The following is a 13,250-nucleotide window of genomic DNA, read 5'->3' as shown; positions in this document are numbered from 1 at the left end:
ATCAAGAATTAAAATCCATTTGGTAGAACCTCTTCATACATTTTCTTTCTCCTCTCTGCAGACCATATTTCTCTGCTTCAAGAGAACAGTCCAGAATGAGCTCGAATCTTAGTTGGCTCACCTTGATCAAATGTTTATCCTAGAAACAATAAATTGTCACTAGGGGAATGGAAGGCAATATGAAGAAGTCATTTGTTGCTGCATATAGATCCCTACAAAGTTACTATGCTCCTCTTGCATAGTCTCTTGGGAGGGCTGGGAGATGCTTGAGTCCTCTATTGGGAAGTATTAATACTATCACAACAATAACATTACCTGTCACAAAGTTTAGGCTTACTTAGGGAGCAAAGCCAAAAATGGGGAAAGAGGATGTTTAATGGAGATTTTTTTTTCTTTGAAACATAGGTCCCACCAGGCTCAGTGGCACACTCCCATAATATCCACAGCTTGGGAGGCTGAGGCCGGAGGATCATGAGTTCAAAGCTAGCAAATAAAATATAAATATAAAATTTTAAAAAGGGCTGGGAGTGTTACTCAGTGGTAAAGCGTTCATGGGTTCAATCCCTTGCACACAAATAGCATGGATCCCTCTTCAGTCACAATTGCCCAAAAGTCTTAATTAACAGCTGATAGCTGTTGTCTGCCCAGCTCATACCTAGGAGTAGGAAGATGAGAGAACAGACCCTAGGTTCCAGCAGTGATGGGCCTAGAAGAAGCTTCTGGGGAGTTGATTTTGCCATTTCTGTCCCTTTGTGGGTGGTGGAAAGCATAGCCGGGCTTTCCCACAGTCTGTTTTAGAATGGTGAGACCCTGGGCTGCAAACATCGCTCCTTGGTTCCTAGCAGAGTTCATTCTACTCAAAGTCATCATTCAACTCAGAGTCATCATGCCCAGGTTCTGAAGATGGAGGTGTGGGGAGAAACATTCTTTTGTACTAATCTTATTTTTGTAAATGCTTAGTGTGTGTCAGGCCCTTAACCTCAGATGTCCTCTCATTTAATGGTCACATTACCTCACAAGAAGGATATTATTAGCCCTGTTTTAGAGAGGAAGAACATAAAAACCAGAGAAGTTAAGGCATATATTCTGAATCACACAGCTATCAGAAACAGGCATAGCCAAGGTGTGTCCCTGGATCTTACTGGCCCCAGAGATGAGCTGCTGTCTACTACATGTGTGCTAAAAAATAGGAAACAACCTTATAATTCTTATAAGATCAAAACATATGACAGTGGAGGTAATACTGAGATTGCTGTAATCAGTACTAGAGAAAATGGACATAGCTTACCATGAAAAAACAGAAAGTGTTTATGCAAGGTTAGCAAGCATGTGAGGGTACTAGGGCTTGAATCTAGGAGTTCTTTTTTTTTTTTTTAATTTTTTAATACTTTTTTAGTTTTTGGCGGACACAACATGGTTGTTTGTATGTGGTGCTGAGGATCAAACCCGGGCTGCACGCATGCCAGGTGAGCACGCTACCGCTTGAGCCACATCCCCAGCCCAGAATCTAAGAGTTCTTAATTCAGATTTTGCTTTGGTTTGACTGTATGTCAGCTATAGCTCTAGATTTTGCTTCACACACCTTGAAGAAATGTAGATGAAGGTTATATTCGGTGGGCTATGTGGATGTGGCCTTCAGCTCTGGATCAAGGTGCTTTAAGAACTGCCAGAGAGGCTGGGGATGTAGCTCAAGCAGTAGCGCGCTTGCCTGGCATGTGTGCAGCCCGGGTTCGATCCTCAGCATCACATACAAACAAAGATGTTGTGTCCGCCAAAAAACTGAAAAATAAATATTAAAAATTCTCTCTCTCTCTCTCTCTCTTCTCTCTCTCCTCTCTCTTAAAAAAAAAAAAAAAAAAAAGAACTGCCAGAGATCCGTCCCCATCCTATGGTGTTGAGCTCCCATTTCTGAAGTAGGAAGGATTTGGTTTCTCCATAGCATTTCCAACTGAGAGAAGCTGGGTGAAAAACAGTGAATTTGTTCTCATGTGTATGGAGACTGGAAGTTACTGTGTGGAAGTGCTATAGTATGATTAAGAGGACAGGCTCTATAGCAAGACTCCCTGGATTTAAATCCTGGCTATTCATTCAACTGCTGTCTGAACAAATTATCTAATCTCCCTATGCCTTAGTCTCCTCATCTGTAAAGGGGAATTATGGTGGTATTATCTCAAAATTGTTTTGAGAATAGAATGTATATAAAGTACGTAGACTACTGTCTGATACTTAGGAAACATAATTAATGTTAGCTGTTACTTTCATAGCATATTTCACCAGAACATAACAAAACCAATAATACAACTCCTGCCCTAGAGCAGTTTGCTTACTTGTCAAAGTGGGACAGACACATCATAGAATGCATAAAATACAACTTAATTTGCCAACAAGGACTCTTAGGTTGGTATAATGTATGATCAGAGTTTTAGTTCTCTAGCTGGGTGTGGTGGTGCACTCCTGTAATCCCAGTGACTCTGGAGGCTGAGGCAGGAGGATCACAAGTTTGAGGCCAACCTCAGCAACTTAGCAAGACCCTGTCTGAAAATAAAAAGTAGACTGGGGATGTAGCTTTTTTACCCCTGGATTCAATCCTGGGGTGAAAAAAAGACATTTGGGTTCTTATGGCAGATAGAGCATGACTTCAGTGCATATATAACAGTTGATGACTGCATGACCTTAGACAGTCCATACCTGACTATTCTTTCTGATCCTCAACAGTGTAGTAAAAACTCCTTTGAAAGCTGTTGAAGAGAAATAATACACTGAAATAATACACACAGAACAGTGCATGATGGAGGAAAGCACTTAGAAGCTGGTGTTTGGTTTTTATCTAAGCTCCTTGCCCTCTCCAGCTGAATAGGTGCTTTGTCTCAGCACTGCCTCCTTTTTCCCAATCAGGGAGAAGCTGCAGAAACATGGGGTATGCATCCGGGTCTTGGGTGATCTGCATTTGTTGCCCTTGGACCTCCAGGAGTTGATTGCACAAGCCGTACAGGCCACTAAGAACTATAATAAGTAAGTGCTCAGATATCCCCTCAGAAACCTGTATCCCTCTTTGATTTCCTGCTGCTTTTAGGGAGACATCCTCAGCCTTTCTTGGTCTGTATTTGGTATAGGGGCAATGAGGAAATAATTTGGGATGCTAAAGGACTTCCTTCTTCCATCTGTAGGACAGACCATTGATGCTACTAAATAATGTTATTAGTGTGTATATTAATACATAGACACACTTTTTCATATTTTCCCCACCCCATCCCCAAATTAATATACATGTTTTTTTTAGACCTGATAAGCATTGGGATGGAAATGGAGCAGTCCTCATCCTTGTCTCTCTGAAGATACATCCTTCAAGCAATTATTTCTTAAGATAGGCATAGTGGCACATGCCTGTAATCCCAGCAGTTTGGGAGATTGAGGCAGGAGGATCACAAGTACAAGGCCAGCCTTGGCCACTTTAGCAAGACCCTGACTCAAAACAAAAAAGGCTGGGAACGTAGCTCAATGGTAAAGTGCCCCTGGGTTAAATCCCCAGTAACACATACACAAAAGAAAGAAATTATTTTTTAGAAGTGCTTTTTCTTGCCAGGCATGGTCGTACATGCCTGTAAATCCCAGCAACTCAGGAGGCTGAGGCAAGACGATCACAAATTCAAGAAGGCCTGCCTTAGCAATTTAGCGAGGCCCTAAGCAACTTAGACCCTATCTCAAATAACAAAGACTGGGGATGCAGCTCAGTGGTTAAGCACCCCTGGGTTCAATCCCTAGTACCAAAAAAAAAAAAAAAAAAGGTTGTTTGCTAGGGATTGAATTGAGGATTCTGCATACACTAGATAAATGCTCTGCCAGTAACTTATGTCTCCAGCCTAATTTTCTATCCACTCCTTTAACCCATGGATATAATGATCTTGGCAGGTCATACAATTAGAAGGTGAATAGAGTAATAAGTAAACTTCATAATGTGTGGCTTTGGAATATAATATGTGCTTGGCAGTGCTGTGTTTTTCATCAGATCTCCTTTGCTGTGCTAATGTCACAGTGGTTCACATCCTCTGCAAGCTGGTTGGCAATAGAAGAGGAGAGGTTAAGAGGGTAATAGAGACCATTTCAAATTTTTCATCTTATAAAACTAATAAGTTTATTCCAAGAAATCTTGGAAATCACAATCCCACCTTTCAGAAGTATGCACAGTTAACATTTCATATTCTATGTCCTTTTAAGATAGGGCCACTCTAATCAGGGACTCCATCCAAGTCATCTGTCTCTGTAAATTGTCCTGTTCTTCCCTCCTCAGGTGTTTCCTGAATGTCTGCTTTGCATACACATCCCGTCATGAGATCACCAATGCTGTGAGAGAGATGGCCTGGGGAGTAGAGCAAGGCCTACTAGATCCCAGGTACCTTGAGTTCTTTCTCCTGGTGACTGACAAGAAGAACAGATCTTCCTGCACCATGTATTTGGCCATGGAAAGATTTAAAGGGATCTCCCAAATGTAGAGGTTAGAATTATTATGGCTTACTTCAGATTTTTTCTGAGTTCACCACACATCAAGAAGCTCCAGAGAAACAGCAAAACAGGTGATGAGGCCATGCCATTCAATGAAAAATGACACCTACCTGGCCTTTTGGCAGTATTTTTCCAAGACTGATTGTTGTATTCCACCACTAAACACTCAAGGTCACTCCAGGTGAACTGGGCTGCACAAAATAACCACACAGAGAAATACCTTTTTCTTTGGATCCTGTGTCAGCTCCTCCACCCTTAGGGGGCCTGTGGAAAGAGAGAGAGAAAACACATGCTGAACCCTTTTTTTTTTTTTCTTTTTTGGAGAAGCCATTCAAATGAGGCAAGGGATAGGATTACAAAAGAACAGGTGAGTGTAGCTCAACCCCTCTGCATGTGGCCTACTCCTAGGACCACTCCCAGGGCCACACCTTATTAGGCCAAGTCACAGTTATGGCACTACCACGCCAGATCCCCATGGTGCATCAGGACTTAAAGGGGCATGCATTTGAAGTGGCTCCCACAAATGATTTTTCAGGAATGTACTGTGTTGGGGGGAGACTCTTAGTTCTCTCACATTACAGTTTCACACAACATTAAGGTTTTTTTCAGAAAAAGAAAGTTGTTGCCAGGCATGGTGGTGCGGGCCTATAATCCCAGCTACTTGGGAGTCTGAGGCAAGAAGATCACAAGTTCGAAGCCAGCCTGAGCAACTTAGCAAGACCCTGGCTCAAAAAAAGGCAGGGCGGGGCTGGGGATATAGCTAAGTGGTAGAACACTTGTCTGGGTGCTAAGTTCAATACCCAATACTGGGAAAAAAAAAAGTTGCTGGGGGGGCGGGGAGAAAGAAAGTTCATAATCATTAGTGACAGAGTGGGATTTTAATCATTTGAGCTGGGAGCGACTTTCAAAGCCATCTGTCTGATGTTAGTATTAAGTAACCTTTAGTAATAGATTAGTAAATGGGGCTGGGATTATGGCTCAGAGGTTCATTGATTGCCTAGCATGTGTGAGGCACTGGGTTCGATCCTCAGCACCACATAAATATAAAATAAAGACATTGTGTCCACCTATAACTAAAAAAAAAAAGTAAATAATAAAAAAATAGATTAGTAAACAAATAATAGCATTAGTAAATATTAGTAACAAAATAACCCAGACAACATGTTATAGATTTAGTCATTAACTTCATGTGTGAGAAATTCAAGTCTTTATTTATTTATTTTTGAAATTATTGGGGATTGTATCCAAGGTTTTGTGTAGCTAGGCAAACAGTCTACCACTGAACTACAACCCCAACCCCTTTTGTCCAATTTTTAGATGGACAGCATTGAAGTAACTGACCCAGGGTAATTCTGCTAATAAGTGCCAGAACTGGGACCCATATCTAAAGCTGTCTGATTCTAGAATGCTTCTCTTTTATCTCTATTGTATGAAATCTTGGGACCTAGGAATTTTTCTGATTCCCTTCTCAAGTATAATTTGATTGACTGGAAACTAGATTAAAAGTCAAGAAGTTAGGCTGGGAATGTGGCTCAAGCAGTAGCGCGCTCGCCTGGCACGCGAGCGGCCCCGGGTTCGATCCTCAGCACCACATACAAACAAAGGTGTTGTGTCCGCTGAAAACTAAAAAAAAAATAAATAAATATTAAAAATTCTCCCTCTCTCTTAAAAAAAAAAAGTCAAGAAGTTAGACCTGGGGATGTAGCTCAATAGTAAAGTACTTGGCTAGCATGCGCAAAGGCTCTGGGTTCCAATCCCAGCACTGCAAAATGAAGGAAGGAAGGAAGGAAGGAAAGGATGGAAGGGAGAGAGGGAAGGGAGGAAGGAAGCTTGGTGAAAGTAGAAAAAAGAAGAGGAGAGTTTTCTTGTTTTGTTTTTGTGGTGCTGGGAATGGAACCCTGGGTTTCACACATGCTAAGCAAGTATCCTACCACATAGCTACAGCCCCAGCCCTACAAAGATAGCTGTTTATTTTTTATGTATTTATTTTTTTGCTTTGTTGTATTTTGAGAAGACAGTTACAGTACTGGGAATTGAATCTGGGGCATTCTACCTAAATATTTATTTATTTATTTTGCTGTTAATAGCTTTCATTTATTTTTTCATTTACTAAATATTTATTTTTGAGAAAGGATCTTGCTAAGTTGCAGTTCTGCCTCAGCCTCTAAAGTTGCTGGAATTGCAGGTGTTTACCACCACACCCAGTAAGAGAATGGTTTTTAAAACTATTTTATGAAGCTAGATATAGCGGTGCATGCCTGTAATCCCATGGCTTGAGAGGCTAAGACAGGAGGATCTTGGGATCAAAGCCAGCCTCAGCAAACAGCAAGGCACTAAGCAACTCAGTGAGACCCTGTGAAAAATAATGATAAATGTTTATGTTAAAAGGAAACAAGCTTTTTAGCTCTTTGGACTTGATAGGGAAGGCAAATGATAAGTGCCCTAGGAAGGAATAAGCAGTTACCAGAGAATGAGGCAAGAGAATGAGGAGCTCCATTGGTTTCCAGACTACTGATAAGTTCCAGTAGAAAGTGACTGGATTGTGGTGGTGCTGCTGGAATGGATAGAGCAGGCTTGTCCAGAGCTACGAAGCAGGTAAAATCAAGAGGACTAGCTGGAGGTGCAGCTCTGTGGTGGAACACTTGCTTGGCATACATGAGGCCCTGGTTTTGATCCCTAGCATCACAAAAAGACCAGGAAAAGCAATCATTTTGGCCTGGGATCACAGCTCAATAGTTGAGTGTTTACTTAACATATGTTTGGCATATATAGAGAATTCAGTGGACTGACTGGGGAAGGATGTGTGAAGGGTATATTCAGTGTTTTTTTTTTAATATTTATTTTTTTAGTTGTAGTTGGAAACAATATTATTTATTTCACTTATTTATTCTTATGTGGTGTTGAGGATTGAACCCAGGGTCTCACACATGCGAGGCGAGCGCCCTACCACTGAGCCACAACCCCAGCCCCATGTATTCAGTGTTTTTAACAGCGAAGAGAGGAGCCCTTCACTGTGCTATACATCCCTGGAGATAATCCAGTTTAAGGATCAGGCTAGAACTTTGGTTTGGAATCTGCTATAGATGTTGAACAGAGATGTCAGATCAATAATTGAAGGGTTGGGACTGGAGATACCAGCATGAAGGTCATCTGTATGTAGGGTAAGAAAGGCATTTGGTTGAGTACCCTTGAGTTTAATCCCTAGTACCAAAAAAAAAAAAAAATTTATATGATCTGGGCACAGTGGCATACACTTATATGTAATCCCAGTGAGGGAGACCAAGACAGGAGAGTTTCTTGCTTTCTTAGCTTCTTCTAAGGAAGCTAAGGACAGTCTCCAGTGAGAAGAGAAACTCTAGGATGGAGTTTTAAGAAACTGCCTTTACTGATTGGGTAGAGTACAATGAGCCTTAAAGGGAAAAAGAGGGCTGGGGTTGTGGCACTTGCCTAGTATGTGTGAGGCCCTAGGTTCAATCCTCAGCATCACACTGGGGGAAAAATTTTTTTTAAAAAAAGATAAATAAGTAAAAATAAAGTGTCTCCATCCATAACTAAAAAACAACAACAACAACAAAAAAAAAACTGGGCATGATGGCGCACACCTCTAATCCCAGCAGGAGGATTATGAGTTCAAAGCAAACTTCAGCAACTTTGTGAGGCCCTAAGCAACTCAGAGAGACACTGTTTGAAAAAATAAATAGGACGGGAGGGATGTTGCTCAGTGGTAAACTCCTGTGGGGTTCAATCCCTGGTACCAAAAAAAAAAAAAAAAAAAAAATGCTGAGGTAGGAGAACCAAAAGTTCAGGGCCAGCCCAGCTTCAGCAATTTAGCTGGGCTTTAAATAACTTAGTGATTCAATTCCCTATCTCAAAATAAAAAGAAAGGCTGGAGATACAGCTCAGAGATAAAGCACCCCTGGCTTCACTCTCCCCAAAAAAAGAGAGAGAAAAGAAAATGAGAAAAAAATAAGATACTAACTGAATGGGGATGAGGGGGTCAGTTGGGAGGATTAGGTAGGAGAGGGATGTATGAGTGGATGTAAGTCTTTGATAATTTTTTTAGCTTGGTCATTATATTGTGGGGCTTTTTAAAATTCTTTTAGTCGTAGTTGGACACAATATCTTTATTTTATTTATTTTTATGTGGTACCGAGGTTTGAACCCAGAACCTTGTACGTCCTAGGCGAGTACTCTACTGCTGAGCCACCAGCCCCAGCCCCATATATTGTGTTTTATAATTAATGTGTTTCAAATCCTTTGCATGTATGAAATAATATATTAAAAATAACAACAGAAAGCTTTTTAGCAAGTAGATTTACTATTCATTCATGTACAGACCTAGAACTCTGATCTCATCTCTTGTTCAGTATACTTTACCCTCACACCACACTGCAGTATCCACTGACCTTACCTCCTGCTTATTGTCCAGCAAGTTTCCCCCAATCCATCTTCTCTGCCCTAGTTTGTTAAATAATTTGCCTCTGTAGGGTTCTCATGCAGACAGAGTATGTGGGCTGGGCAGTATCACCAGGGTCAGGAGGGTGATGTCTCAACCCATTAGCTCCTGCAGCTTGATATGCAGTTCAATCAGAGCAAGAGGCAGTTCTTTTTACATTATTCAAATTTAGACAAACCTGCATTTATATCAGAAAATCAGAGAATTTATTATAATTAGGCTATCCCTAATAGCTGCATTTTCCTTTTCTCTCATCACCATTCAGCTCTTTCTTTTCTTCTAGGTATATATTTTTTTCTCTGGCAGTCAAATTAATAGATTGTTTTGTGACTCTGGAATTATAGAAGGAATAAGATTGAGTCTGAAGGATACTTCTCTTCCACTGAGTTACTTTGAACAGATGACTTGACTTTGTATAGGCCTCTATATTCCTTATAAAATAATAGTAATAAGCCAGGCATGGTGGTGCACACCTGTAATCCCAGCAGTTTGGGAGGCTGAGGCAGGGGGATCACAGGTTCAAAGCCAGTCTCAGCAAAAAGCGAGACACTAAGCAACTCAGTAAGAACCTGTCTCTAAATAAAATACAAAATAGGTCTGGGGATGTAGCTCAGTGGTTAAGTGTCCCTGAGTTCAATCCCTGGTACAAAAAAAAAAAAAAAATGCAAGCCAGGTCAGGTGGCCGACACTTCTAGGCTCAGCCTCTTGGGAGGCTAAGGCAGGAGAATCACAAATTCAAGGCTAGCTTTGGCAAATCAGTGAGACTTTGTCTCAAAATAAAATGAAAAGTGTTGTGTATGTAGCTCAATGGTAGAGAGCTTGTCTCACATGTATTAAGCCCTTGCCTTAACATTATTTTTACCAGTTACCAAGTATCTTACTGTACTTTAGCCATTCCTGTATTTGTTTTTTCTATTTGTTGTCTTGTTGTCAATGTATTCAATTTTCCAATTTCTCATTATTACAAATAATGCCACAATTAATTTTTTTTTGGGGGGTGCACTATTGAGGATTGAACCCATAGCCTCATACATGCTTGGCAAGCACTCAACCACTGAGCTACATCCCCAACCTGAAATTCTTTTTTATTTTTATTATTTCAAGACACTTTATTTTCAAAACAGGTCACAACATTAAGCTTTTGGCCCAATCTGCCATTGTATAAGCTACGCATGCTTGCTGGGCAGCTGAAGGGGCACTCTTCAGTAGTTTTGTTTGAAAAGTGAATAAAAATCCACATAAAACAAATATTCAAATAGTTTCCATAGGAACACAGATAAGTGTGATCCTGTTGTGGGAAAGACAGGCAAGACACTGAAGACAGCAGGAAACAGATTTATTTGGCTGTAGCCAGGTTCAGAGGGCAAAGCTTTCACTGTAATCAATCAATCCCCCTGAACCCCAAGTTCAGGTAGTTTCAGAACTTTATACCTAGTATGTATTTGGAATGGCTCAGAAGTTCACAATCTGCAGAAGTTCACACAAAAGCAGCCTTTTCTTTCACTCTTCTGGGCAATTTAACCCTTCAAGGACAGTGCCTAAAAAGGAGAGAGCTGCTTCTCCCCTTTCTCCCCCGCCCCAAGCTGTTACCATGGAGCACAATTAGTAGCATCTTATCTTTGAAATGTAAACATCTCTGTGAAGCTGCAGCCCAAGGCCAGAGGCCTTATTAAAGGATCTTTCTTATTACACTTTGCATTTGCAAACACACTTCCACAAGCTATTATATATATTGTTACTATACTAGATAGTCCATAAATGTTTGTGAAAAAACTAGTGAAGGGGTATTCACAGCCTGGAGTGCTGATCTCTTTCAGGCCTGTGGCCAAGTAAGATAGAGCAACAGGCAATAGAAAGCTTAACTACATTGAACTCTTTCATAGAGATTATTGTGCTGATAGTCCTAAGATCAATTATGGTGAAGATTTCTGGAAAAGCTTAATTAAGATTTTCTGTGGAGGAAGGAGGTGCCACTATAATCCCATCTTCTAGTCTTCCATATTGCTGCATCTGTGTCAACCCTATTCTTCAAAGACATTTCAAATCTAACAGTAATTAAGGTAAATGGTCGCCCAAATCCCTTTATTCAAGCTAAACTTGAAGTTAACACCCACAAGAACGGTGTCTACACACTGATACTAGTGAAAGCATGTGCTGCTGAGAGACATTTCATTCTGCTTTCTCAAGTAGAAGACACAGGTTGAGTGAGAGGTCCTGCTCCTCCACTTCAGGTACGAAACCGTGGTTCTGGATTTGCTGCTTGAGTTGCCATACCCAACCTGAAATTCTTGAGTTTAATTCTTGTCTGCATTTTGGATTGCTTCCTCAGGATCTGGGTCTGGAGATCCCCATTTCATTTCATTCTTGCCAAGATTGCACTTTTGGTTGGGGGAATAGCTTTGGTACTGGGGATTAAACGCAGAAATGCTTTAACCACTGAGATACCCACCCCCAGCCCTTTTTATTTTGAGACAGGGTGTGTAAATTTTCTAGGCTGGCCTTGAATTTGTGATCTTCCTGCCTCATCCTCTGAAGTTGTTAGGATTAGAGGTACCACCAGCATACCCACTGCAGAGATTTTTAAATGTCAACTATTCTAATTTGTTCAAAGCCAGTATTTTACTGTTATTTAATAGATAGTATTTCTGAAAAGTCTTCATGTAGTCAGCAAGTGCCATTCATTGGTAGGTTTTTGTTGCCCAAAATCTACAGATGTTTCATTTTGATTTTGTCCATTTTATCTTTCCCCTTTTAGAGTTATTTCTTTTCTAAGAGCATTTTGCCCACTGCCTGAATTTTTTAAAATGCTCTTTTTGTTTTGTTTATGTGGTATTAAGGATTGAACAAGAGAACTGATCATTTTGTTTGTTTAGAATCCTGAGGACTAATGCCATCCATGGTTGCAATCCTAGAGATTTGGGAAGCTGAGGCAGGAGGATTGCAAGTTTCGAGGCCAACCTCAGCAACTCAGTGAGACATTGTCTCAATAAAAAATAAGTGAAGGGGCTGGGGATGTGGCTCAAGCGATAGTTCGCTCGCCTGTCATGTGTGCGGCCCGGGTTCGATCCTCAGCACCACATACCAACAAAGATGTTGTGTCCGCCGAGAACTAAGAAAAAATAAATAAATATTAAAAAAAATTCTCTCTCTCTCTCTCTCTCTCTCTCCCCCCCCACTCTCTCTCTTTAAAAAAAAAAAAAAATTCTCTCTTTCTCTCTAAAAAAAAAATAAATAAAATAAGTGAAGGGCTGGGGATGTGGCTCAAGCGGTAGCGCGCTCGCCTGGCATGCGTGCGGCCCCGGTTCGATCCTCAGCACCACATACCAACAAAGATGTTGTGTCCGCCGAGAACTAAAAAAAAAAAAATTAAAAAAATTCTCTCTCTCTCTCTCTCTCCTCTCTCACTCTCTCTTAAAAAAAAAAAAAGTGAAGAAGGCTGGGATTGTGGCTCAGAGGTAGAGCGCTCACGTAGCACGGGCGGGACCCGAGTTTGATTCTCAGCACTACATAAAAATAAAGGCATTGTGTTGTGTCCATCTACACCTAAAAAATATTTAAAAAAATAATAAGTGAAGAGGTCCTGAGAGTTTAGCTCAGTGGTAAGAGTATATACTTAGCATATACAAGGCCAAGTTCAATCCCTAGCACACATACACACAAAATCCCAAATAATATGGATGTTTTTACAATGTTTTAGAATCCATATGACTTTAAATAAGGTTTTAAAAATTCTCTTTTTGTTTTGTTTATATGGTACTGAGGATTAAACCCTGGGGTGTCTACCACTGAGCTACATCCCAGACCCTTTTTAATTTTTTAAAAAATATTCCCTAGTTTTAGGTGGACACAATATCTTTATTTATTTTTTAATGTGTTGCTGAGGATCGAACCCAGTGCCTCATGCATGCTAGGCAAGGATTCTACCACTGAGTCACAAACCCAGTCCCCCTTTTTAATTTTTGAGACAGGGTCTTGCTAAATTGTTAAGGGTGGTTTTAAATTTGAGATCTTCCTGCCTCTGTCTTCCAAGTCACTGGAATTACAGGTGTGCACCAATATATCTAACTGAAAATGCTCCTGATACTGAATCCAAATAATAACAGAAGTATATAAAGAGAGATGGTCTTTCCATTCCTTATTTCTTGTACAACCCAGTGTTAATAGTATACATGTGGCTTTTTAGACTTTCTTCTTCACATAAATGTTCATGCATGTGAGTGTTTGAGTATAGAGATATGTGTTTGTTTTTCACATCGTATGCCTTTTTTTTTTTTTTTAAGAGAGAGAGATTTTT

The 13,250-nt window shown here is 40.4% G+C and overlaps 1 protein-coding gene across 2 annotated transcripts in view; it reads left to right on the top strand.

Moving 5' to 3' along the window:
• Positions 1-13,250, top strand: part of DHDDS (dehydrodolichyl diphosphate synthase subunit) — a 35,430-nt gene that overhangs the window by 6,661 nt on the left and 15,519 nt on the right. For both annotated transcript variants that reach the window (XM_081305165.1, XM_081305164.1), the window contains exons 5-6: positions 2,896-3,012; positions 4,289-4,390. In XM_081305165.1, coding sequence (XP_081161291.1) covers positions 2,896-3,012; positions 4,289-4,390 — 219 coding nt within the window. The remainder of the gene's footprint in view (positions 1-2,895; positions 3,013-4,288; positions 4,391-13,250) is intronic.

Source organism: Spermophilus citellus (genome assembly GCF_964194105.1).
Source record: "Spermophilus citellus genome assembly, chromosome: 9".
In the NCBI taxonomy this organism is placed as follows: domain Eukaryota; kingdom Metazoa; phylum Chordata; class Mammalia; order Rodentia; family Sciuridae; genus Spermophilus; species Spermophilus citellus.
This window is presented reverse-complemented; position numbering and strand designations above follow the sequence as displayed.